General features: G+C 44.7%; 1 protein-coding gene across 4 annotated transcripts in view; it reads left to right on the forward strand.

Annotated features, from left to right (window-relative positions):
* PRKN (parkin RBR E3 ubiquitin protein ligase) overlaps positions 1–27695 on the forward strand; it is a 1413568-nt gene that overhangs the window by 1174334 nt on the left and 211539 nt on the right. For all 4 annotated transcript variants that reach the window (XM_045294462.1, XM_045294464.1, XM_045294465.1 and 1 more), the window contains exon 8: positions 25353–25414. In XM_045294462.1, coding sequence (XP_045150397.1) covers positions 25353–25414 — 62 coding nt within the window. The remainder of the gene's footprint in view (positions 1–25352; positions 25415–27695) is intronic.

The raw sequence follows: 27695 nt of genomic DNA on the forward strand, positions 1-27695 counted from the left end.
AATGAAAGACACTCACTGCTAACCCCAAATGGCAGCAGTTTGAAACCACCGGCCCAGAAGCATATCTAAGGTATGGTCTGGACAGCACGTGCCTTGGGCATCACTTGCAGGGAGGCGCCACTGAGCTGTTTCTCATAGCCATTTCCGTTTCCATGGTCAGCTGAAAGAGCTCATTCAGAAAACCAAAATAATTGCCATAGGGGCTGTGTTCAAGGCATCCGCCAGGAGAGAGATATGGCGGCCTGCTTCTGTAAAGATGGGCAGCTTGGACACCCAGAGGGGCAGTTCCACTCTGTCCTGTAGTGTCATTAAGAGTTGGAATCCAGTCCAGGACAATGGGGTTTCCTATTAATGCCTGACCCTCAGACTGATTCAGAAATGGCTGCATGGTCACCATGTCGGCAGACCTAGATGGACCAGGCTGGGAGTGGAAACAGCCCACAGCCCAGGGGGCTCTGCAGAGATGCCCCACCCACTGTGGGATCTTGAGATTCCTCATGGTTGTTCAGGGTTCGGCTGCCTTGTCTTTGATCACACGATGTCATCGTTTATGTCTGTTGCCTTCCCATCGTTAGCCTACTTTCCTTTGCAGAGGTGCACTTGAGGGGAAAGTGGAAGGTAACTAATTGCCCAGAGGGATCCCAGGCTACAGCCCAGAGAGGAATTCATCTGCAAAGCATCCCACACCAAACAGCAGCAATCTGCAAATTGCAGATGATCAGTGTCGCAGGACCCGGGCCAGCGGCTCGTTAGAAATGCTGGGCTCTGTCTGTATTTTGTGCCCAGCCTGGGCCCTCTCGGGTTTTCCTTGAGCCCAGAGGACATCACTCACAATTGCCCTGCGATGATTCTCGAGCAAATTAAAAGGGGGAAGTTGGGGAGTAAGCCATGATTGAAGACTCCTGTGGTTTTGAATGCTTTTGTGTGGAATCTATTTTCCAAATGAAAGTCTGAGACTCCACAGCATGGTTGCTGCTGACAGGCAGCCAAGAGTGTACTGAAAGCACTGTGGTTTCATCCGACCCCAGAACTTGTATTTATCCTTTTGTTTCTCTTTTTTATATATCACTATCAGTGCCTTTGTGGAAAGTCCCCCAGCTGAGGAATGCATTTTCCTGAGATGAGTCCCCATCAGACTGTAAAAGGGTCTTTATGATAGGTGTAGGAACTGAATGGAGGGGCATGTTGATTAAGGCTACTAATTGAGATCCACGTCCTGGTGCCAAAGTTATCCTGAAAATATAAGGTTCCCGGAGGGAACTCTCTGTGTGCTTTTATAATCTGTAAATTGTCTTCTTCTGCTATTTTTTAAAAAGCTATTTGCATCCTTAGATTTAAATATATATCCGTAGCACTAATTTATTTTAATAGTCCATTGAATAATATCTCAGAATTCCTCAAGGTGACGATGAGATCCATTACCAGAGAAAAACAAAACAAGTGATTGGAGGTGAGCAAGAAATATTGCTGAACATTCAGGAAAAAACCCTTGAGTGGAAGAATAAATGTAACAACAGATGTTCTTCTTGCCTTTTATTGTGATTTAAGTGGAGGGCTACAAAGCCGATTACGAGCTTCGCAGTCAACACTTTATGCAGATTCTGCTTTCACTCGCCCATTGCGACCCCTTCAGTGCACTCCCACTTTCCCTGCTTCCTCCCTTTGTTTCCGTTCCCATCCCTCCTTTCCCTACACCCTCTCGGCTCTGTCCTGAGTCAGTGCCGCTCTTTTGATCTTAGATGGGAGAAAGACGGGGCTTTCTACTTCCATGCAGAGTTGCAGTCTGGGAAACCCACAGGGGCAGTTCCACCCTGGCCTGTAGGGTGGCTATGAGTCAGCGTGGACTCAAAGGCAGTGAGTTTGATTTCTGGGTTTAATCTAACGTGGGGGTCTGGGAGAGTCCCGTTCCATACCTGAGGGTGATGAAGAAATGAGTGAGAAATGTGATAACTGGGGGAAAGAGGAAAAAAAATACAAGGGCCCAGAATCAGATGAGATTCGACTGAAATTGCCAAAGACCACAAAGCAGGCTTTTATGAAACCCAGGATTGATGAACTTACAGAGACAGCAAGTCTAATAAGGATTCCTGGGGGAGGGGAGGTGTACAGTGAGGGGAGAAGGAAGTGCTATCAAGGAACTCGAGAAGAGAATGACTGGAAACTGATGGTGGTACCAATTGTACAATACTGCTTGATGTGATTGAACGATGGGAGGACACACTATCTGTATTACCTGCCATTAAAGGGTTTGGGGGTGGGGGGGTGGAAAGGAGTAAGGAAAAGAGAGTGGACTCTCCTGGAGAGAGAAGGCAGGCAGTGTCCCCAGATGAAAACATGACACCGTTCCTCTTTTCTCAAGCTCTGAGGGCAGCTTTCCCACTAGGAAGGACAGCAGGCAGTGTGAGGAGACGACTGTGCCAAGAAGAGTGAAGGCAGAGGAAGGGGATACTGAATGCCTCAGGTCTCCAGCACTTTCGTGTGGTAGAGCCCCAAGCCTGCGCCGCCAGGACCGGATGACATGCAGGCTTTGTTTTCTGTTTCAAAAAGAGGACCAGACGCATCTCAAAGTTTGATAAGCAGCCAGTCTGGTAAGCATTTTAGCCACCAACCACAAAGAAAGGCCTAGTGGGTGCCGAAAAGGTGCGGGACCCCCAAGGTGCGGGACACCTTGGGGAATGAGGTAGAGGTGTTCCTGCAGAAAACATCTGCCTGGGGATCAAGCGGTGCCAGACCCATTGTGAATGAGGTGGGATGGAACTGGGGCGGCCACAGAGGCTCTGCCGAAGCAGCCAAGAATCCCAGGAGGAGAGATGTCGAAATCAAACAACAATGGGCAAAAGAAGGAGCCTTCGGAGATGCCCATGTGGGCATGGTAGGAAGAGGGAGGAAGAGACACAGATAAAGAAGACATCAATAGAAAGGAACGGAAATCCAGTGACTTCAGGGACAATCGATTTTGTCATTTTTCTTCTTCTGTTGCTGCTGTTGAGAATATGCCCAGCAACACAGACACCAACTGAACAGTTCCTACGTGCATGGTTCAGTGACATTTGTGGACTCGTGAAATCATTCTCATCTTGTAATTTGGAGTGGTCCCTCCTTCCTTATCATCCCACTACCTCCGAAGTTTCTAGCTCATCTTCTGGGTTGCTGCTGTCAGTTAGATGCCATCTAGATAGCTGTGCTTTTGTCTTCCGTGTGGGGAAAAAAATCTCACTGTCATCGAGTCCATTCCGACTCATAGGGACCCCAGGACACGGTGGGGCTGGCTATGTGAATTTCCGAGACTGGAACTCTTTTTGGTTTTTGTATTTTAAATCATTTTATTGGGGGCTTGTACAACTCTTATCACAATCCATCCATTGAGTCAAGGACATTGGTACATTTGTTGCCATCATCATTCTCAAAATATTTTCTTTCTACTTGAGCCCTTGGTATCAGCTCCTCATCCACCACCACCCACCACCAACCCTCCCTCTCTCACGAACCCTTGGTGATTTTTAAATTATTATTTTTTCATGTCTTACACTCTCCGATGTCTCCCGTCATCCACTTTTCTGCTGCCCGTCCCCCAGGGAAGGGGTTAATGTAGATCATTGTGATCAGTACCCCCTCTCTTCCCAACCTTCCTCTTATACTCCTGGTATCTCTGCTCTCATTATTGGTCCTGTGGGGTTTATCTGCCTTGGATTCCCTGTGTTTCCAGCTCTGATCTGTACCAGTATACATCCTCTGGTCTAGCCAGATTTGTAAGGTAGAATTGGGATCATGATAGAGGGGGTAGGAAGCATTACAGAACAAGAGGAAAATTGTATGTTTCATCAGTGCTTTACTGCACCCTGACTGGCTCATCTCCTCCCCACAACCTTTCTGTAAGGGATGTCCAGTTGCCTACAGATGGGCTTTGAGTCTCCACTCTGAACTCCCCCTCATTCACAATGAAATGATTTTTTGTTCTTTGATACCTGGTACCTGATCCTATCGACACCTCGTGATCACGCAGGCTGGTGTGCTTGTTCTTCAATGTGGGCTTTGTTGCTTCTGAGCTAGATGGCCGCTTGTTTATCTTCAAGCCTTTAAGATCCCAGATGCTATATCTTTTGATTGCCAGGCACCATCAACTTTCTTCACCACATTTGTTTACACACCCACTTTGTCTTCAGCGATCTTGTCAGGAAGGTGAGCATCATAGAATGCCAGTTTAATGAACAAAGTGTTCTTGCATTGAGGAAGTACTTGAGTGGAGGCCCAATGTCCATCTGCTACTTTAATACTAAACGTATAAATATATGCACATAGATCCATTTCCCCATCATCACCTATAAATATATTTACATATGTGCATGCCTGTATTTAGACCCCTATGAATGCCCTTTGCCTCCTAGTTCCTTCCTCTATTTCCTTTTACTTTCTGTTTGTCCCACTATCATGTTCAGCCTTCATTTGGGTTTCAGTAATTCCTCTCGGTTACTTTGCCCTTGATCAAGCCCTATCAGGCCTGCTACACCGTCCTCATCATCGATCGATTTTAGATCACTGTTGTGCCCTTGTCCATGAGGTTGTTAACAGCCACTTCCTTTCCCCCATCTTCCCCTCTCCCATGTCGTCCCAGGAACCATCAGTCCCATTCTCCTCCAGATTTTTTATCCCACCTATTTTACCTAGATAGACCTACAGAGATAATAATATGCACAAAAAGCAAGAGAGGGCAAAACAAACCAACAAAAGAAAACAAAACAACTACAAAATAAAAGAGCCTGTAAATAGTTCAAGGTCTGTTTGTTGACCTTTAGGGGTGTTGTCCAGTCAACTCTGGCTGGAAAAGTCTATTTTTGGTATTCCCTGTGGACTTCGTTGCTCCATTCCCCTTGCTGTTCTGTTGCACACCCTTAGTGTTTCATCTCGGCGTGGTAGGGTCAGATTGGGCACAATTCCCACACTGTGTCTCCAGTGTTGTCCCCTGTAGTGCTATGGGTCAGTGAGGGTCGTGGAGTCTCATAGCAGGGCCAGCCCTATTGTCCTCTCTGTGCTTTGGCTGCTCTGAGTGGCAATATCGTCCTCAGGGCTTGGGGGGCCAGGATGTGCTCCACTCTCTCTCTCTCCCCCTTCATTGGCTCCCATGTGCTCTGATCAGACGTGTCCCTCTCCCTGAGCTGTAGCTTCAGTGCCCTCTGAAGTGAATTCTTCTGCGGGGAGGAGAGGCACGTAGTTGGGATTGGGGTCAGTCACTCAGACTTCTCTATTGGTTCCCTGCTTCATGCTGGTATGTTGCATTCACGTCTTGTAGCCCAGGTTGAAGTCTGGTCCCTCTTTCCCTTTGGGGATATAAACAATACCCTCCCCTTGGGTGGGTTAGTGCCCTGTTCCCCCGCTACCCATGTATTTTTTTTTAAATCTTCCCCCCACCCTCCTTTTTAGTTGGCTACCATATGTATCCCTGGATTTGGTCTGGTCCCTGTGAATGTTTGTATAGAGTAGTTTTTTTCCCTAGGCCCCCTTTGCATTTTTTATGCTTACCTCAGCACAGTCATGTTGTACTTGTCCTTTCGTGCTTGGCTTACTTCACTTAGCATAATTTCCTCCAGTTCTTCCCATGCAGCGATATGCTTCATGTGTTCATCACTACTTTTTAGGGATGCGTAGTACTCCATTTTATGTATGTACCACCGTTTTTAATCCATTTGCCTGTTGATGGAAATTTGCATTGTTTCCAACTCCTTGCAATTGTGAGCTATGCCACAATGAACATTGGAGCACAGATGTCTGGCCATGGTTTGTTTCTTGCCTCTTCTGGGTATACACCCAATAGGGGAATTACTGGGTCATGAGGTATCTCAATTTCCATCTGTTTCAGATATCGCCAAATCGATTTCCATAGTGGCTGTACATACCTATAGGTCCACCAACAGTGGATGAGAGTTCCTATCTCACCACAGCCCCTCCAACACTTGTTGCTTTCTGAGTTTTTTAATTGGGCTATCTTTGAGGGTGTTAGGTAGTATCTCATTGTTATAATTTGTATTTCTCTTATGGCTCATGATTGGGAGCATATTCTTATATGTTTATTGGCCATTCAGATTTCTGCCCCTGTGAAGCTTTTGTTTAGGTCCTTTTCCCACCAAATCTGTGGGCTCTTTTATTACTCTCTTGGTGAAGTCTTTCGATGTACACAGATGTTTTATCTTCAGTAATTCCCATTTGTCAATTTGTGACTCATCTGTATTTGTTTCCTTCCCTATTTCTGATAGCCTATGTATTCCTTGCGCCAAAGTTCTCAAGTTGGTCCCAATTCCCTCACTGATGGCCCTAATAGTTTGGGGTTTTATCTTGAGGTCTGTGATCCACCTTGAGTTTATTCTTGGGCATGGAGTGAGATAAGGGTCTTGCTTCATTTTTCTGCAGGTAGATATTCATTTTTTCCAGCACCACTAGTTGAAGAAGGCATCTGCTTCCCATTTGATATTTTTGAGGCCCTTATCAAAGATCAGTTATCTGTATGCCAATGATTTTATGTCTGGGTTTTCAGTTCTTTTCCATTGGTCTGAGTATCTGTCATTATACCAATACCATGTGGTTTTGACCACTGTGGTTGTTTAACATGTGTACTAAAATCAGGTAGAGCAAGCCCTCCCACTCTGTCCTTCTTGAGGAGTTCGCTGCTAATTCTGGCCTTGATCTATGGTTCTCGATTCTTGTGGGATCCTTGCCCACATTTGGTATAAGAGGTATACTAGTTTCATAAAAGGAGTCGGGTGTTTACCATCTTTTTCTATGTTCTGGAAGAGTTTGTGTAGGATTGGTGTCAATTTTTCCCTTAATGCTTGATACACTTCTCCTGTGAAGTCATCTGGTCCAGGGGATTTTTAACCTTGTCTATTTCTTCTATTGCTATGGGTCTGTTGAGATTCTTGACATCCATCAGGGATAATCTAGGGAGGGATTGTTTTTCCAAGAATTTGTCCATATCTTCCAAGTTGTTGGATCCATTGGAGTACAGTCCTTTGTAGTACTGTGTAATTATCCTTTTGATTTCATTAGGGTATGTTGTACTGTTCCCTTTCATCCCTCATTCTTGTTACTGAAATTTGTTCCCTCCTTTTTTGGTTAGGATTGCCAGCGGTCTGTCGATTCTGTTTATCGTTTCAAAGAACCAACTTTTAGCAGTGTTAATTTTTCCCATAGTTTTCTTATTTCCCCTCTGCTCAGTCTCATCCCTGATTTTTATTATTTCTTTTCTTTTTCTATTAGTAGGATTGACCTGTTCACACTGCTCTATTTGCTGTAAATTTTGTGCCAGCATATCAATCATGAGTCTCTTCCTTTTTCAGGTGTGTGTGTATTTCTATGAAACTTCCTCTGGTAACTGCCTTTGCTGTGTCCCAAAAGTTTTGGTATGTCATGTTCTCATTCTAGTTGGTTTCTAGAAATTTCCCAATTTTATCTCTGATGTGGGTCAGTACAGACTCCTTTTGCAATAGTTATTCATCCTCCAATTGTATGCCCTTGTTTTCTTCATCTTCCTTTTGTTGATTTCCAGCTTTATGGCACAGTGGTGAGAGACAGAGAGGTCTGTATGATACCAATGTGCTTAAATTTATGCAGATGTGCCTTATGCCCCAGCATGTGGTTTATCTTCTAATGTATACCATGTGGGCTTGAAAAGAATGTGATGTGTGTGTGTGTGTGTGTGTGTGTGTGTGTGTGTGTGTGTGTTTGGATGAAGAGCTCTGTAAAGATTGATCAGGTCAAATTGTCTAATTGTAGTGTTTAGATCTCTAGCCTCCTTGGTGAGTTTCTTTCCCTGTAATCTATCTTTCTCAGAGAGTGGGGTATTGAAGTCACCCACTGTAATTGTTAAGGCTGTGGTTTCTTTTTTCATCTTTTGGAAAGTTTGGTTGATGTACTCCAAGGGTCTCTTGTTCGGGGAATATATGTTTTAAATGCTTAGTGGTTCTTTGTCTATCATTCCCGTGAGCATTATATAGTGTCCCTCCTTATCTCACTTTATGGTTTGCACTTTGAGGTCAATTCTATCCGAGATTAGGATTGCAACCCCTGCTTTTTTTTTTTTTAATTGCTGTTTGCTTGGTATGTTTTCCTCCAGCCTTTGATTCGCAGTCTAGTTTGGTCTGTAGTCTTGAGATGTGTCTCCTGTAGGCAGCAGATTGATGGGTTATGTTTTTAAGCCAGTCTGCTAGCCTCAGTCTTTGAATGCCTGAGTTCAGTCCATTGATATTCAGGCTTATTACATCCATTTGTGGACTCCGTGATGTCATCTTGTACCTTTGGTGTTGGGTGTTTTCCTACATCCCTTTCTTATCAGTGTGTTGTACGTGTGTGTGTGTTTCATTCTTGACTTCTTCCACCCTTGAGCTAATGCTATCTTGGGGGCTGTTTTCACTTTGTTGCCCTCTGGGTAGGGTGGTTCTGTGTGGCGGTCTCTTATTTGTGCTCAGTGAGTGTTGTTCTTCTGCCTATACTGGGTTGGCAAGGATCTTTTGTAGGACTGGGTTTCTTTTAACGCATTCTTTGAGTTTTTCCTTGTCTGGGAAGACTCTTACTTCTCCATCTACCTTGATCGATAATTTGGCTAGATAGCGTATTCTTGGGTTTGTGTTAGTTTCCTTCAATTTTTTGGAATATGTTACTCCACTCTCCTTTTCTTCATAATGCCGACTGATAGTTCTAAGCATATTCTTATTTGGGAACCTTTATATGTGATTGCTTGTTTTTCCCTTGCTGCTCTCAAGATTATCTCCCTTTCCTTTAAGTTGGATAGTTTAACTATTATGTGTCTTGGTGACTTCTTCTTGGGATTCAAGCTAGCTGGTGTTCTTTCAGCCTCCTGAATAGTTGCCTGGTTTTCATTTATTAAGCTAGGGAAGTTTTCCTCCAAGAATTCTCTCACTATTTTTGCAGATGACGTCTTTGTTGTGTCTTCCTCTGGTAATCCAATTATTCTGATGTTGTTCCTCTTCATAGCAGCAGACAAAGCTCTTAGGTTTTCTTCACCTTCTCTGATGATCTTAATAGATTTTTGTCCATTTTTGCTAACTTCCGCTTGGCTGTGCTCTAGGTCATTGGAGTGCTTCTCTGCCTCCTCCAGTTGGTTGGCAAAGTCTGTGAGTCTGCTATTGGTTGTTTTTGTTTTTTTATCTCATCCCTAAGCTCATGTATTTCCCTTTGGTGTATGCTCTTTATCTATTCTATTATTTCATCCCTTTTCTGTAGTGTCACCCTCGTATCCTGTATGACTCCAAGCAACATTCTGACAATTTCTTTCTGTAGCAGATCATTATCTGTTTATATGTGCGTCGTTACATTAAGGTCAACTTCTGACATTGCCTTTTGTTTCTATTGTTTTTTTGTTGAGATCGTTTGTGCTGGTTGCTGTTTGTGTTGCCTTGTTTTAGAGGAGCCAGGTGCCATTTTCCAAAGAGTCCAAGAGCACTGGGCTCTTTCTGGGAGACTCATAGGAATGCACCTTCAAACTGCCTGCAGTTAATTCCACTATATAATTGGCCTACTGATTTATCCTCCTGTGGCGTCAACCCGTATTCTGTTATTTTTCAGAGCAAGTTGAATGGTCCTTTCAGGGGATGCTGGTTGGGTGGTTGTTGACCCACAAGGATGGTGTTGCACTGTGTGATCTCACAAGAAGCCATGATGGTGTTGCCCACAACGTCATGGTGTGCCGCAGAGGGCATGTGGGGATGCCTGCTGGAACAGGAGTGCCACAGAAGGCAGGAAGCAGGTGGATGGGATTTCCCCAGCCAGATGTTAAGCTCTGCAGAGGGTGGGTGGAATTTTCCCTGGAGGAAGGTGGGCAGCATTTCCCCTGGAAGAAGGTTAGCATGGTTTCCCTGGAGGAAAGGGGTGGGTTTTCCCCAGCCTCTGGTTATGCTGCAGAGGGTCAGAGTTCTCCCAGCTGGGTGGAGGGTAAGTGTAAATGCTGTAAGCTAAGGGGAGTGGTCTGGAGGTTGGCCATGGCGTGTAAGATAAAAGGGAAGAGAAAAAGAGAAAGAAAAAAGAAAACCAGCCCGCTGAGACTGTGGGGGGAAAGAGAGAAGAAGGGAAACAAAAGTAACAATATAGCTGAGACTTGACCCCTGACCGTGAGGCTGGAGGCATTTAAACCCTGCCCTAAGGCAACAGCAAGCTGTGACTGTGGGTGTGTTGAGATAAAGCCCTAGGGCCGGCTCCAAATGATCCGGGCTGTGACCGAGACAGTGGGGGCTAAGGTTAGACCCTAGCTGGCCGCCACTGTGGTAAGCCAAAAGCCCCCAGCTCCTCAAAACTTAGTGGATCTGTGCCTACTTATCTTTATGATGCTCCTCATGTGACCTGACAGTTTTAAATTTCCCTCTTAGTAACTCTCCTGTGCTAATTTCTGCAGAGTGCCTCTGGTATGTGTTACTCAGTCAACATCTTGCCTGGAAGTCTCAAGACTTTAACTCTTTACAGGAATAGAAAACCTAATCTTTCTCATTTTTCTCCCTTGTGGGTAGTAGCCTAACTCATTTTCTCCATAGTTCTTAACAGAGTGTTACGCTCAAGATCGACCTTTTTTATTAGTGAAGCAAACTTTTATTTGGCTTTAAGAAGACCTTTCAGAAGATAGATTTGGTTTCAGTTGTAAAGATTCCTTCACTGAGTCAATTCCAACTCCTGGTGACCATATACACCCGAGCATAACTGTCCCTTTGGGTTTCTGAGGCTGTGGATCCTTAAAGCAGAAAGCTTTGTCTTTCTTCCGCAGAGCAGCTGGTGCTTTCAAACTGCCGAACTTTCAGTGAGAGGTCCAGTGCCTAACCAGAGCCCCTGTTTAAAGATTATCTCAAGGCATTTGTTTCCAAGGTTCATTCATTCTCCATAGCTCCAGACAGTCAGCGTTCCATGAGAATTTGAAATGCTGTTCTTCATTTTCTCGTTTTGTTCAGGATTCTTCCACAGAATGTTCTAAGGAACTGCAAGACAGATTTATTTTATCTTCTGGCAATTTTTGTTCCCTCAGTAGTCTTTGACAACAGGCCAGGCTCTGTCTAGTTCTTCTGGCCTCAAAGCAGAGGAGGCAGTTTCATGGGAGCAGTTCATCACATCTTCCATTTCTGTCGCCTATTCCTGGCTCTCCCTCATTCTCTGTTGTTCAGATTACCAGAGAAAAATGTCTGTCCTATATGGCCCTTGAAATAAGTCAAATTACAGAATGACAAGTGATATAGCCTTATGTGTAATTTTTTTAAAAAACAACAACAAGAAAATGCTAATGTGTAGAGCCTAGAATCTATTCCTGGTTACCAGGGACAGGAGCAGGGGGGGATTGGGATGTTATCCAAACCAAATAAACCAAATTCACTGTCATTGAGTTGATGCTTACTCATAGTGACACTATAGGATAAGGTAGAACTGCCCCTGAGGGTTTCTGGGACTGTAATTTTTAGAGTTACAGGAGTAGAAAACCCTATTTTTCTACAAAGGAGCAGTTGGTGGTTTCGAACTGCTGATCCTGAGGTAAGCAGGCCAACATGTAACCACTATACTACCAGGGCTTCTTGGGGAGCTAACAATGATGGGAACATTGCATTGGTTAAGGGTAAGGTTGCACAGCTGATTATTATAATTTCAAAGGTTATTGATAGACTTAAGATTACTACCTAAAATAGCCACACCAGCCACCCCCCCAAAAAAGGGGGTGTGGATAAAACAAATAGACTTTTACTCCTAGATCCTGAAATTAATTCCTATATTGTGGTCAAGTTATTTATTTCCTGCTGGGCACATATATTTGTGGTACCAAACACTGCTAATTCCATGGACCTAGATGAAGAGGTGAGCAAGACTGATTCCCTGGCCTCATGAACCTTGTAGTCACATTGGAAAAACTGAATTAATAGAGGTTGGGAAGACAAATTTCTCTTAACGATGACAGAACTATTTAACTAAAACTGTGGTATGTAATGCACGTGTTGTTAGCTGGAATCCTAAGTACAACAGAACAAACCGCTGCCCAGTGTGGGGACACTGTGTCAATCCATCTGGTTAAGGATCTTCCTCTTTTTTTGCTGACCTTGTACTTTACCAAGCATGGTGTCCTTTTCCAGGGACTTGTCTCTCCTGATAGCATGTTCGAAGTGCAGGAGGCAAAGGCTGTCATCCTCCCTTCTAAGAAGAGTTCTAGTTGGACTTCCTCCAAGACAGATTTGGTTACTCTTCTGGCTGTCTGGGGAATTTAACATTCTTCACCAACATCATCATTCAAGTGCATCACCTCTTCTTTGGTCTTCTTTATTTTTCGTCCAGCTTTCACATTCATAGGAAGTGATTGAAAGCCCTGGCTTGGGTCAGGCGACCTTCATCCTCAAATTGACATCTTTTCTCTTGTACAATCTAAACAGATCTTTTGCAGCCCAATACCCAATGCTCAATGCTATATGCTGCTTGATTCTTGACTACTGCTTTCATAGTCATCAATCGTGGATCCAAGTAAAATTATATCTTTGTCAACTTCAATCTTTTCTCCATTCATCATGATGTTGTCTATTGGCCCAGTTGTGAGGATTTTGTTTTCTTTACATTGAAAGTCTGGACTCCATGAGAATTTTAAATTCTGTTGTTCATTTTCCCCTTTGTATACTAAAGGTTATAGTCTTTGATTTTCATTGCCAACTGTTTCAAGTCCTCTTTATTTTCAGCAAGCCTGGCTGTGTCATCTGCATATTGCAAGTTGTTAATAAGCCTTCCTCCAATCCTGATGCAGTGTTTTTCTTCATAGATTCTAGCTTCTTGGATTATTTTCTCAGCATATGTTATTGGGTAAGAGAATTTGGAAGGAAGAAGTTATTGGTCTTGAAAATTCTATCATGCAACCTCCAGCATCATTTCTATCAATAAGGTCACATTTTCCAACAACTGCTCCTTCCTCTTTGTTTACAACTGTTACACCCCCATCACCAGTAATTTTCAATGCATCTTCATTACAGGATTGATCAATTTCAGATTGAAGAAACTGGTAGAATTCTTCTGTTTCTTCAGTATCACCTGTAGTTCTTGGTGCATAAATTTGAATACTGGTTGTATTCCCGGATTGTCCTTGTAGGTATATGTATATTATCCTATTATGGAAAGCATTGTACTTCAAGAGATCTTGAAAGGTTCTTTTTGATGATGAATGTAATGGCATTCCTTCTGAGTTATCTGGGTCAAAATCACACATACAAGAATATATTTCAGCTCACTAATGCCTATGAGCTTTATCTTTACATGTTCCATTTCTTTTTGACGGAAACTTCTCATTTTCCTACATTGAGTCCAGGTGAGATAGCGGTTATGCATTGTCTGCCAATCCCAAGGTCAACATTTTGAAACCACCACCCACTATGCAGGAAAAAGATGAGTCTTTCTACTCCCATAAAGAGTTATAGTCTCAGAAACCCACAAGATCTAGCTTGTCTTTTTTTAAAATTGTTTTATTAGTGGCTCATACAACTCTTATCACAATGCATACATACATCAGTTGTGTAAAGCACATTTGTACATTCATTGCCATCATCATTATCAAAACATCCACTCTCCACCCAAGCCCCTGGCATCAGCTCCTCATTTTCCCTCCCTCCCTGCTTCCCCCTCCCTCATGAACCCTTGATAATTTACAAATTATTATTTTGTCATATCTTGCCCTGTCTGACGTCTCTCTTCACCCACTTTTCTGTTGTCCATCCCCCAGGGAGGAGGTTATATGTAGATCCTTGTCATCGGTCCCCCCTTTCCAACCCACCCTCCCACCACCCTCCCAGTATCGCTACTCACACCACTGGTCCTGAAGGGATCATCCTCCCTGGATTCCCTGTTTCCAGTTCCTATCTGTACCAGTGTACATCCTCTGGTGTAGCCAGATTTGGATGGTAGAATTGAGATCATGATAGTGGAGGGAGGGGGGGGAAGGAAGCATTTAGGAACTAGAGGAAAGTTGTATGTTTCATCATTCTAGCCTGTCTTTTATAGTCACTATGAGTCTAAATTTACTCAATGACAGTGAGGTTTTAGAGTTTTCCAATTTTCCTATATTGTTACTTCATGTATTCCATATCTTTGATTTTTTTTTGCTTTTGGTTGGTTTTGTTTGTTTAAATTTCATCTTATTAGGGGCTCTTACGGCTCTTATAACAATCCATACATCAATTGTATCAATTACATTTGTACATGTTTCCATCATCATTTGCAAAAAAAATTTCTTTCTATTTGAGCCCTTGGTATCAGCTCCTCTTTTTTCCCCTCCCTCCCCGACCTTCCCACTCTTGTGAGCCCTTGATACATTATAAATTATTATTGTCTTATCTTACATCATCCACTTATGTATGGATTTTGACTTCAGTGAAATAATCCTAAGGAGAAAACACAGGACCGATGGTTCTGGGGGGGACAGGGGAGAGGGGGAGGTACAGGAAAGGGAGTGGGTATCCAACAAGCATAGGGTCAAGTGAACAACAGACTGTGTTCTGAATTTTAAGGGATGTTTATTACTGTATCTTTCCATTTTGAATAGTGCCCCATCAGCAAATGAAGGTCTTGAAGCTTTGCTCCATCCACACCATTAAGTTTTGTTCTAGACCTGTGGATTCTCAACCTGTGGGTCACGACTCCTTTGGGTGTCAAACGACCCTTTCAAGGGGGTTGCCTGATTCATAACAGTTGCAAAATTACAGTTATGAAATAGCAATGAAAATAATTTTATGGTTGGGGATGTCACCACAACATGAGGAAATGTATTAAAGGGTCACGGCGAGTCTAATCCCTATTACTTAGGTGGTTAGGATAATAGTGTACCTGAAATTTTGAACTTGTGGGATTGTTACATGCAAACTCTAACATCAATTGTTGTTCGACCATCACCACAGGGTAGAGATTCCTTTGCAGCTTGCCAGTATCAGTTGCCATCGAGTGCAGTGTAACTCCGGGAGACCCCATGCATGCCAGCACAGAGCTGTGCTCAAGGAGGTTTTCAGTGGCTGGGTTTGTGGGGAGCAGTTTCTCTGGGTTTTTCTCCCAAGGCACCTCTGTGTGGGCTCAAGCTGCCAGCCTTTCCGCTAGCAGCCGAGCTCATTGATGATTTGTAATGCCCAAGACCCCTCTCAATGCAGAATCTTGGATTTAAAGGGCCTGTCAGCTTCATTACCTGGGGGGAAAAAGCCAAGTCAACCTAAGTCGTTACTGTGGAAGACAATGCAGAAGAAGAGTCCTGCCCCTCCATATGCCCTACCCACCACCCCCCAAATTACAAAACTCAAACACAAGTGATTAATTTCACTCCAGTGCAACACTTCTAGTTGTCAGTTCTCCTCATTGACATCTTGGTGGAACATTATGTGTTTAAGCCACATCTTGTTTGCCACGATCATCCATCTGTTGCTTGTATATGTAAGCAATGCCCTTACTAAGTGTTTCTGCTGACTCAGAAGGCTAAGCAGAAGGTCTCACAAGCAATGCTAGCTCTCCCTTTTGTCAGAAATTTGAGTTTGTTCTCCTCTTGCATGTGTCACGAGTCGATGTGTTTGAGAGACTTCATTCTTTCCACTGTCACCCTGACCCATTCACTCTGAAAGTACAGAGATGTCAGGAATGCTCATTGAAATCACCAGTGAGATGCAACAAAAATCTTCCATCCAGTTCACAGGTAAAAATATATCATCAAAATGTTTGTCATCAAGTAACCTTATCAAAGTGCTCATTAATTATGTGTTAGATTATTGCAGTTAGCACATCAGTAAATGAATGAACCTGTAAATGTAAAGTCTTAAGTATATATAAGCTTTATAACTTTCCTAAGCACTAGGTCTGTTACCATGTCTATGGGGTGCCTTCCAAAATTTTTCATTATTTTTTAATTTAATTGTCACAAACTCTTTGAAATACTCCCATGTGTTTGTGTAAGAGAGAGAGAGAGAGAGAATTATTTGATATACTATATTATGTAATGAATTGGGGTTTGAGGTTATTATAAATTATGTATGCGTTGTGTTAGGCTGGGTTCTCTAAAGAGACAACCATTGACTCTCATATATATATAATATAGATAGATATATAGATATAGATATATATCTCAAGACAGCATCCCAGCACAGTCCAACTTAAGTACAGGGGTCTGATAGTAGCTGGAGCCTCTTTAGGCTCCTGAGGTGAAGGCTGATGGTACCGAAACATGAAGCAGGAATCAGGAGCTCACAGGCCGGTGGGTGCAGAGCCTTCTGGAGTTCAAAGTCAGTGGGAACATGACAGGGCACTGACAGCTCACAGGTTGACCCCAGGTGACCTATGTGGGGCTGCCCTGGAGGCAGAGACAGAGTCCCACGAAGGATGAAGGTGAAGGACAAGAGAGAGAATTCTCATACAGAAAAGGCCACACCTCCAAAGAGGCATCATCAGGTGCACGTTGATGTAAAATCTGTCACACACACACACACACACACACACACATATACAAGGTGTACCAAAGCCAAAAACTTATCATCACAAAGGTGTGATATATATATATATATACATGTGTATATATACACACACAAAGATTTGTTTTGGTTATTTTTTTAAAGACAAAGTCATAATATATCACAAATCCTTAATTGGATAGGGGCAAATCCTTAATCGGGTCCCTTTTCGGGACCAGTGACAATGGCGGAAGAGCAGCGGGGCTTGGGGCATAGACTGGGAGTGGTCCCGTGGCTCAGCCGTAAGCCCGTCCCTGGACAAGGACCAGACAGCTCTTCTCCAGACTTGCCCCAAGAGCTCGGAGTACGAGGGCTTATGAAAGGTGAGCCCATGCCTTGGGAATGAAGGTGTTTAGCTTCACTGACAAGAAATGCAGTGTTTGGGGAAAGTTAATCCAGAATGAGAGCAGAGCTGACCAAAGACAAGGGAAGGAAAGGTAACCACACTGACGGCCCAATCACGTGTCTATATTGGTACATCATCAGCAAAGAGGCAGGCACGGGAGGACGGTGTGGATTTCTCTTGCAGGATCAAGTAGCCCCGTTTGATACCCTGGCTGGAACAGGCAGACCTAGGGCAAAGGAGAGAAAAGTGTAGCAGGGTGTGTTCAAGGCTAGCCAGGGGAGAAGCGGCTACAACAGAAGGACAACGGAGCCATGGGATCTAAGCATCACTAACGTGTTCCTCTTTGAAGGTACAGAGTGAAGAGAGAGAGGTGAGAGAATTAAAACAAGCAAACAGACAAAACTATTAGCCAACAGGCAAACAGAAGCACAGGCTGAGTCCTCTGAGGGTGAGAGGAGGGGAGGTCTGGAGGAGAAGACCCTCACGGGGTGACATCCTGAACTAGAAAGCTCAGGGATCACATGGTAAAGGATGCAGTCATGGAGCACCTGAGGCTGAGCACCAGGCACCGGTGACACAGCAGTGGCAACAGAAACACAAATCCCTACACTTGAGAATTGTGCCCTTTAGCAGTTGGAGACAGAAAGTCAAGTCAATCCTTTGTGCAGGGTATTCAAAGGTATGGAGAGCAACGGGGTCCTGATAGCGTGCAGATTGTGGAGGGGATGAAGCCAAGCTGCAGCTCTGAAATGGGTGGTCCGGAGTCTCACTGGGATGGTGACATAAGAGTAAAGACTTGAAGGCGGTGGGAGAGCCTGCCATGTGCATACTGGGGCCAATCGCCTTCCAGATGGGGGAACTGGCCAGTGAAAGGGCCTGTAGGTTGGAGCCTGCTTCCTGTCCTTGGGACCCCCAGGCAGTCCCAGCTGATCCAAGTGCAGTGGACAAGGAAGAGTGTGCTTAACAGTCATACCGTGGGCTGGAAGTCTTCTTCTCACTGCTGTGGAGTCGATTCTGACTCATTGCGACCCTGTAGGGTCAGAGTAGAAATGCCTTTAGTAGCTCTACCTATAGAGTTTCTGAGACTGTAACGTTTTATGGGAGTAGCAAGTCTTATCTTTCTTCTGAGGAGAGGCTGGTGGTTTTGAACTGCCGACCTTGCCGTTAGTGGCCCAACATGTAAAACCACTTCACCACCCCATGGCTCCTTGGGCCAGATGGTGGGGACCTTGATTTAAAACCACCGGAGAGGACATGATATCCCAGTCACATATCTTAACAGAATCCATTCACTGTTGGAAGCAGGCATTGCAGGGGTAGGGGGGATGGGGGGACAATGAACAATATGTGCGGATATGGTGTGGTCAGTGGATTGTAGACCCTGTGTGTGTAAATTGTAAGAAACTACGGTTGGCTTGTTTTCATCACATCTTTACTTGCCAGGGTCTTTTTCTTCCTTCTCCCCAGCCCTACACCTCCACTAGAGTCGTGAACTTACATCGACTCTCACGAGAACACCTGTCCTCATTGCGTCCCTAGTGCACTCCATGTGCAAGTCTTGCATTTCTGGCTTTGTTGTTGTTGTTGCTTTTGTTTCTAACTTTTCATTGTGAATCAGGTGAAAGTTTCCAGAGCAGATGCGTTTCCATGCAACAGTTCATGCACATTTTGTTTCATCACATTGCTTGCAATCCCCACGATGTAACATCATTTATTCGACTCCCTCCCCGTGTTTCCTGTCTCTGGATCTCCTTCCTGCCGAACCTCTCTGAACGTTGTCCTTGAGTGAAAAGGTTTTCACAGTCACAGGAACATGCTAGGATGATTAGCAAGGGAGGGAATTTCGCGGTGGGGGCCGGGGGTTGAGGAAGGGAAGTTACTGAGTGCAATGTCTCAAGCTCACAACTTTTCAGTCATTTCTGACTCATAGAAAGAAACCCCACCCTACCCCTGACTGTGGATTTCTGAGGCTGTAACTGTTTAGAGGAGTTAAAAGTCCACTCTCTCTCCCTCAGACCTGCTGGTAGTTGCAAACTGCCAACCATGCACATCACAGCACAATTCGTACCAGGGTAGATGCATGGGAACGTGGATAAAGACTCAAAAACTAAACTCACAGTCATGGAGCCCATTGTGACTCCTAGCGACCCTATAGGACAGGATAGAACTGTGGGTTTCTAAGACTGTAATTCTTTACTGGAAGAGAAAGCCTTGTCTTTCTCCCATGCAGCAGTGGTGATTTCAAACTACTGGTCTGGGGGTGTGAAGTCCCACATGAAACCACCGCATCACCTGGGCTCCTCATCTTGGATGCAGGGGAATGCAATATAAGAGGGAAGTCAGCAAAAGAAGAAAAAATTAAGGGGGACACAGGAGAAGACACTGGGCGAATTGCGAGAGGTAGGGCCAACAGAGGTAAATTCTGGTTTTGCTTTATTATATTTGAACTCATATTCACATGAAGTTCATAGCATTCCATTTCTCACATCTGTGTTCGTGTGACAAGCACTTTTACTGAGACACCTCCGTAGTTCTGCCTTTTAAATATCTTGACCTCTTAGAACTCTTCATTCTGACGAACTGCATTCTATATCTATCCTTGTTTATCATCTTTCACTGCACCTACCAGGTGTTTCAGGTAATCAGCCAGTCGTCTGTTAAAGGTGTTTATAGTTCACCTATCACTGACATCAATATCTCAGGGCCATCCTAGAATGTAAATTCTGAAGAGAAGCTCATTTTTAATTCTGTTCTTACTTCACCAAGAATTCAAGTAAGTCTGATCAACCCTTCTGAGAATGGGAGTTCTATGGAGGGCCCTTGTAAAGAAGAAGAAAATCGTCCTAGGCCCCCATGGTTGACGAAAACTATTTTCCAACATTTCTGAAACCTGTGTGCATCTAAATCAGAATATCAACATGCTTGGCTGATCAGCAGAAGTGCCACATTAAAAATTTATCAATTAAAGCTAAAGAGAAGGACACACTAGGAGTGTTACATCAGTTATCTGAATTTGATGTGGTCGATGCTGTTACTTGGCAGGAACTTTGAGTCCTTCCTTAAGGGCAGTGGTGATTCTGAGCACAGAGGTCTCCTTCCATGCAGGAGACCTGGGTTCAGTTCCCAGGCAGCGTGTCTCATGCACAGCCACCGCCCTCTGTCAGGGGAAGCTTCAGTTCCTAGCTCATAAGACGAAGTGCATTCCATCCATACATTGAAAATGACTTTAGATTGAGCCCAAGTCTACCAGATCTGGTTGGTCCTAGTTCTCACTTCTGGAACAGTGCACACTCTGAACCGCTCTTGCAAACAGTCCCTTCCCTGATGTGAAAGAACAGTGTCGGCTCCCTGAGCCTTTCCTCCCCCAGACAAACGTCCTGGGGACTTCTGATGAATCTTATTTCATGATGCCAAGTGATAAAAGCAATGAGTAAGGAGTATTGGAGGAGGGGGCTAAGGAGGTGGTATATTGGACAATTCCAATTTCTCTAACTAAAGACTTCAACTCATCATGTTCTCCAGAAATCATAGAGCAAAGAAACAGATTTTTACCTCATTTTTTTCTAGAGTTAATATAACTGACTACTTTGGGGGGGGGGGGGTGCGGGTACATTTTCACAGTCCTAATTAGTTGAATCTATATTGTTGTTTGGTTTGGTTTGGTTTTTGACAGCTGAAGAGAGAAGGTGAGGGTTAGGTAGCCGTACAGGGGGTCTTCCTCCTTTCCACTGACCTTCCACTTTACTAATCATGGTGTCCTTCCCCAGAGACTGCTCCCTGTGGACCATATGTAACTGCCTAAGGGATGAAGTCTTGTCCTTGTTGCTTCCAAGCAGCATCCCAGCTGAACTTCATCCAAAACATGTGTTTGTTCTTCCAGCGTCCCACTGCATATTCAATAGCCTTCACAAATATCATAATTCAAATACCAGCGGCATAGCTTCCAGCGTCACAGCAACCCCCAAGCCATCACAGGACAACAAACAGAGGGACAAGTGGTGATGTGAGAAAGCATTACTTGATTAATTAGCAAGAAACGCACTGCGGGTTGCTCACTCTCACTCACAACCCCCCACCTCTGCATCAGACGCAAAGGGAGGTGGGAGTAGTGGTGCCTCAGAGGTACAGTCCTCACCTTCCTGGTGAGAGAACAAAGAAGAATCTCTGCGTTGGGATTGTGGTGCTGGCAAAGGGTATCGAAAGTACCACGGACTACCTAAAGAACGAACAGATCTCTTAGCAGCAGTACAGCCAGAATGCTCCTCGGAGGCAAGAATGGCTACACTTCATCTCACGTACTTTGGACATGTTCTCAGGAGATACCAGTCCCCAGAAAAGGTCATCAGCAGCAAATGTACAAATGTGCTTGATGCAATGGATGGATGGATGGATGGATGGATGGATGGATGGATGGATGGATGGATGGTGATAAGAGTTGTATCAGCTCCAAACAAAATGTTTTTGTTTTTTTTTAAATAAAAGAAACGGTCATCATACTTGGCAAAGCAGAAGGGCAGTGAACAAGAGGAAGTCCCCTGATGAAATGGATTGACACGGTGGCTGTAACCGTGACCTCAAACTTAAGAACAATGCAGAGAATGGCACAGGACTGGGCGGCGCATCATCCTGGTGGATGTTGGGTCCATGGGAGTCAGAAGGTGCCCAACAGCCACCGAAACAGGATGTCAGAGACCCAGGTCCAGGGCACCTCCTGCTCAGCCACCACTGAGTTCTTCTTTTTTAATCATTTTATTGGGGGCTTGTACAACTCTTATCACCATCCATCCATTCATCTATCCATTGTGTCAAGCACATGTGTACATTTGTTGCCGTTATTATTTTCAAAACATTTGCCTTTGACTTGAGCCCATGGTATGAACTTCATTTTCCCCTCCCACCCCCACCCTCCCTCCCTCCCTCATGAACCCTTGATAATTTATAAATTATTATTTTTTCATGCCTTACACTAACCAGTGTCTCCTTTCACCCACTTTGCTGTGGCCCATCCCCCTGGGAGGGGGTTATAGGTAGATCATTATGATTGGTTCCCCTTTTCTCCCCCACCTTTCCCTTACCCTCCTGGTATGGCTACTCTCATTATTGGTCCCGAGGGGGTTACCTGTCCTGGATTCCCTGTGTTTCCAGCTCTTATCTGTACCCGTGTACATGCTCTGGTCTACCTGGATTTGTAAGGTAGAATTGGGGTCATGATAGTGGTGGGGAGGAAGCATTAAAGAACTAGAGGAAAGTTGTATGTTTCTTCGTTGCTATACTGTACCCTGACTGGCTCGTCTGAGTTCTGGCCATCTCTTTCCATAAAGTACCCGATCAAAGTCCTAGTGATCACAGGTCAAAAACAAAACCCAGCATGGGGATAGCAGCATTTCATTCCTTTGTATGCAGGGCCCAGGGGTCCAGTCAATTGGACCAGCAAGAGCAGCAATGATGTGCTGGCAGTGTGCTCAGGGACCATACATGACGCGTCTTAATACCTGACAAAAGGCCTGATCATAATCGGGAGGTGAAGAGGGCTGGAGTCCCATGTGACCCTGTCTTCAAGCCTACTTATGAGAGTCAGGCAGAGCCACAGCTTCTTCTTCTTTTAAATCATTTTATTGGTGGCTCATAAAACTTATCAAAATCCATACATCCAACCACTGTATCAAGCACATTTGTAGTTTTGTTGCCCTCATCATAGAATACATCTTTTTTTTTTCAAGCACATTTGTACATTTGTTGCCATCATCATTTTCAAAACATTTGCTTTCTACTTGAGCCCTTGGTATCAGCTCCTCATTTTTCTCCCTCCCTCCCCACTCCCCTTTCCCTCATAAGCCCTTGATAATTTATAAATTATTATTATTTTGTCATGTCTTACACTGTCCGACGTCTCCTTTCACCAATTTTTCTGTTGTCCGTCCCCCAAAGAGGGAGTTATATGTAGATCCTTGTAATCAGTTCCCTCTTTGCACCCCACTTTCCCTCCACCCACCGGGTATCACCACTCTCACCATTGGTCCTAAAGGGTTCATCTGTCCCAGATACCCTGTGTTTCCAGTTCCTATCTGTACCAGTGTACATCCTCTGGTCTAGCCAGATTTGTAAGGTAGAATTGGGATCATGATAGTGGAGGGGGGGCGGCATTTAAGAACTACAGGAAAGTTGTATTTTTCATCGTTGCTACACTGAACCCTGACTGGCTCTTCTCCTCCCTGCGACCCTTCTGTAAGGGGATGTCCAGTTGCCTACAGATGGGCTTTGGTTCCCCACTCTGCACTCCCCCCTCATTCACAATGATATGATTTTTTATTCTTTGATGCCTATTACCTGAACCCTTCAATACCTCATGATCACACAGGCTTGTGTGCTTCTTCCATGTGGGTTTTGTTGCTTCTGAGCTAGATGGCCGCTTGTTTACCTTCAAGCCTTTAAGACCCCAGACGCTATATCTTTTGGTAGCCGGGCACCATCAGCTTTCTTCACCACATTTGCCTATGTTCCCATTTGTCTTCAGTGGTTGTGTCGAGAAGGTGAGCATCATAGAATTCCAATTTAATAGAAGAAAGTATTCTTGTGTTGAGGGAGTACTTGAGTGGAGGCCCAATGTCCTTCTGCTACCTTAATACTAAACCTATAAATGTAGGCTCATAGATCTATTTCCCCATCATCATATATAAACATATTTACATATGTACATGCCTGTATTTAGAACTCCATAAATGCCCTTTGCCTCCCTGTTCTTTCCCCTACTTCCTTTTACTTTCCTTTTCTCCCACTATCATGCTCAGCCTTCATTTGGGGTCAGTCATTCCTCTTGGTTATATTTCCCTCGATCAAGCCCTACCCAGCCTCTTACACTCTTCTCACCACTGATTTTGGATCACTTGTTATCCCTTTGTCCCTGGGTTTGTTAACACGACTTCCTTTCTCCCACCTCCCCCTCTCCCATACCCCCCTGGAACTGTTGTTTTCTCCTCCAGATTGTTTATCCCACCTATCTTATCTAGGTAGACCTGCAGAGATAATAATATGCACAAAACAAGACAGAGCAAAACAAAGCAACAAAAGAAAACAAACAACAACCAAAAGAGCCAATGCCAAAACAGAGAAAAGCCTGTAAATAGTTTCAAAGTCTGCTAGTTGACCTTTAGGAGTGTTTTCTTGGTTGAGTCTGATGGAGTGCCATGCCCTGGCCCCAAAGCCTATTTTTGGTATTCCTTGGGGACTTCCTTGCTCTGCTCCCCTTGCTGTTCTGTTGCACGCCCAAGCCACAGCTTCTTGGAGCCTGTACTTAGTCTGTGGTTGATGAGTTAGTGGTTTGAAGCACACACATGATGAGGTTAAAAAGGCCTGCTGTTTGGTTCCACTTCATGCATGCACTGGGGTATTCCAGACAATGCATTCACCACGTCTCTGCCATCAGGGTGTGGCTGGAGACACGCTCACTCTGTAATACACCTGTCTCAGTCTCGTCAAAAAGAGAGGGTCGATCAAAACCACAGCTTCTGAAGAGACCTGCTGAGGAGATGCTCTCAGGAGATCTGCTGAAAGATCCACGGAAGAGATCTGATGAGGAGATCTGATGAAGCCATGCAGGACAGGATCTAATTCCCATTCAATCCAAAGTAGAGAGGGCAGCTCAGGAGGTCATGGCAATTTCTCTGGGGGATCTTCAAGGAGTAATCTTGATAAATGTGCACCAGGTGATCACGAGGGCTTTATGAGGAAGATGTTGTTGTCGTTGTGCCGTTGAATCAGAGACCCTGTGTACAACAGAATAAGTCACTGCCCGCTCCTGCGCCGTCCTCGCCATTGCTCCTGTGCCCGCGCCCACGGATGCAGCCACTGTGTCCATCCGGCTTGTCAAGGCCTTCCTCTCTTTTGATGCCCTGCCACTTTACCAAGCATGGTATCCTTCTCCGGGGACTGGTCTCTCTCGACATGTCCAAAGGATGTAAGATGAAGTCTTGCCATAAAACCATATGCATCTCTACAAAAATGTCTTTAGAAAATTGGGAACCGCACAGATGAGAAAAAAGACCAGGAAAATTGTGCCCAGGAGAACTTTGTTTCTCACCATCACCATGTGCCTGCTCATTGGGCAGCCTCTCCCCACCCACCCATACTTCCTCGATCTTGCCCTGCCTGTATCCTTTTGTTCCCCAAATGCAAGGCATGTTTTAACGGGACCATCATGGGAGTCCAGTGAGGGGATTAAGTTACCACACTGACACGGTGGAACTGAGAGCACAGGGTTCGTCAGCAAAGGACGAAGGGGATGTTGGCAGACCTTCAGGAGCCTGCGGCCCTGTAGGGAATCCACGTTGAGAAACCATCGCTTCCCATCTCTGTATTTTTTTTCCAGTAAAGATCTCCATGATTTATCAGGTGTACTTTCTGACTTCCCACCCTGTCTGCAATGTCCCACCCACCACACCAGTGATGACCCTCGTCACTACATCAGCACTGAGTCATTATCAACACACTGGGCAGGGACGTTTTTCTAATCCATTCTTCTCTCCCAACAGCTGGCTGTCCCAACTCCCTGATTAAAGAGCTGCATCACTTCAGGGTGCTCGGAGAAGAGCAGGTGAGTCACCATCTCCAAGGCCTTGCTGGCGGAGTGTCACAAAAGCGAGTCGCTAATGAGACAGCTGGGGTTCCCTCCAGGGGAGCAGAGTATGTCTTCTGAAATGGGGGTGGGGGGGTGAGAGAAAGACACACTGGAGAGGTGGGAGAGGACACTTTTTTCCTTCTTCTATCCATCAGACCTGACAGGTTATTAATTGGTACATCTGCTACCTGCCAGAGTTTTGCATCTCAAAACTCCTGCGGTAAACAGGCTCTGAACAGTGGCAGGTCAGCAGACAAATAAAGGTTGCCGTGAGTGATGCCTGAGGGAGCGGCCGTCACAGACATCTCAGGCTTGATGCCTGTGGGTGGGGGCCACACCTTCCCCTACCTCTGTTCACACCTGATGCTTGCACTCCGTGTGTGTCCCTAGCACGTCCCATGAGAATACGGACACATGACTGATTTGCAGAGGACCGGTGTACAAATCTATTTTGTGTGTACTATAGAAAGTAGAGTGATTAGATGCCGTGTTGTACTCAGTGAGACATGTCAGTTTTTAAATAGATGTGCTAAGTAAATAATCCAGGGTGCTAAGGCACTATACACACACCCTGAATATATATTTTGTTTGCTGAAAAAGAAGTTTCTTGATCCTTACATGGAATGATAGGCTCTATGTTAATATGTTAAATTTTGGCGTCACGTTCTCCTTAAAGCACTGGCGCATGCCAATGAGTTGAGGACTTCTGAGTCCCCCTCTTGATGACCTCCACTGTGGTCAGAGCACATACACACAGAGGGATGGGGTTTGGTCAGTGACTGTTTGGTTGGTGTGGTTTTTTTTGTTTTGTTTTACTTATTTATTTTCCTTTTTTTTTTTTCAGTTGGTGTTTCATGTTTGTTTAGATGTTTGCATGTGACAAAGTCAGATCCCCCCCAAAAGCCCAAACTCATTGCCATTAAGTCAACACTGAGTCATCGTGACCCCCATCTCCCACCTTGTGGGTTTCTGAGACTATAACTATTTATGACAGTAGAAAGCCCCATCTTTCTCCCAACAAGTAGCTAGTAGTTCAGCGCTACAGCACCAGGGCTCCCTTGGCAAAGCAAGAATCTCCTGTTCATCTAAGATTAAAAGCATGAAAGGGGTGTATAAGGAAGTGAAAAAGTGTCCACATCTTTGAATTAACACATTGTAATAGGCCTCCTATCGTTTAGATGGTGAGTGTCTAGAATATCAGGCAAAAATGTTCATTCAAATACAAGTGTGACTCAACTATCCTCCATGGCCAGTAAGAGTCAAGAACAGAAAACCTCAAATACACATTTTTAAAGTAAAAATATGCATACCATGGCCACATTTGGGAAAAATCCCAAGAGGCTTCTTCAAGCAAGAATCATAGATCATTCCCCTGACATTCCCCTATGGATCCTAGAGCCATCTCTGGTAACTTGTACCAATGTTTGCAAATTGTTTCCGTAGTTGTTTTAGTGCCATTGGGTGATTAGTAGAGAAAGAAGCCAGCTGTCATCATCTCTGTAGATTTGCATAAGATCCAGGCCACTTTGCGTTCTTGCAGGAATTCAATCAAGTCATCATCAAAACCCATGTGAGTGTGATGAGTTGTGTTACATAGCGCAGAGTGCTTCACCAAGATGCCAGTCTTTCTGTCCTGAGGAACCACACTTCCTCCCATCCACCCACTCTGTCACTCAGCTGACGCCTATGGAGCCCCACAGGCCTTAGGCTGCGTTCTCTAGAAAAGCAAAGCCAGTAAAACTTATATATGAATATAGAGAGATGAGCTCATGTCAAGAAAACGGCTCGCACAATTGTAGAAGCAGGCAAATCCAGGCCCAGGCAGATTCTAAGTGCGTGGTTCTGAAGGCTTCCCCTGGTGCGAGTAGCTCCAGGCACTGAGGATCTCACAGTCAGCAGGAAGGCTGCGGACTGGTGGATGCAGAGGTGAACAGACCCACAGTAGGCAAGTCTGATGACTCCCAGGATCAGTAGGCACTATAGCAAGCCTTGGCTCAAGTCCAAAGAACTGAAAGTCAATGAGCCAGATCCAAGTTCCAGACCCAGTGAAAAGCAATGCAAGCTTTTCCACAGTAACCACGTATATTGGGAGTAGACCACACGACCCAAAGAAACTTCCTTTCCATTGTGTCAGGGCTGGGACCTGAGTAAGAGTGTTGCATTCCATCCTAATCTAATCTAATCCCAATTGGCTGCTCATATCAGACTCTATTATGCAGTGCATCACATTGTGTGAGGTCATATCACGGGGGGGGGG

This window comes from Echinops telfairi, unplaced genomic scaffold (genome assembly GCF_000313985.2).
Source record: "Echinops telfairi isolate 266 unplaced genomic scaffold, ASM31398v2 ScPeMD7_3533;HRSCAF=4204_0, whole genome shotgun sequence".
Lineage (NCBI taxonomy): Eukaryota > Metazoa > Chordata > Mammalia > Afrosoricida > Tenrecidae > Echinops > Echinops telfairi.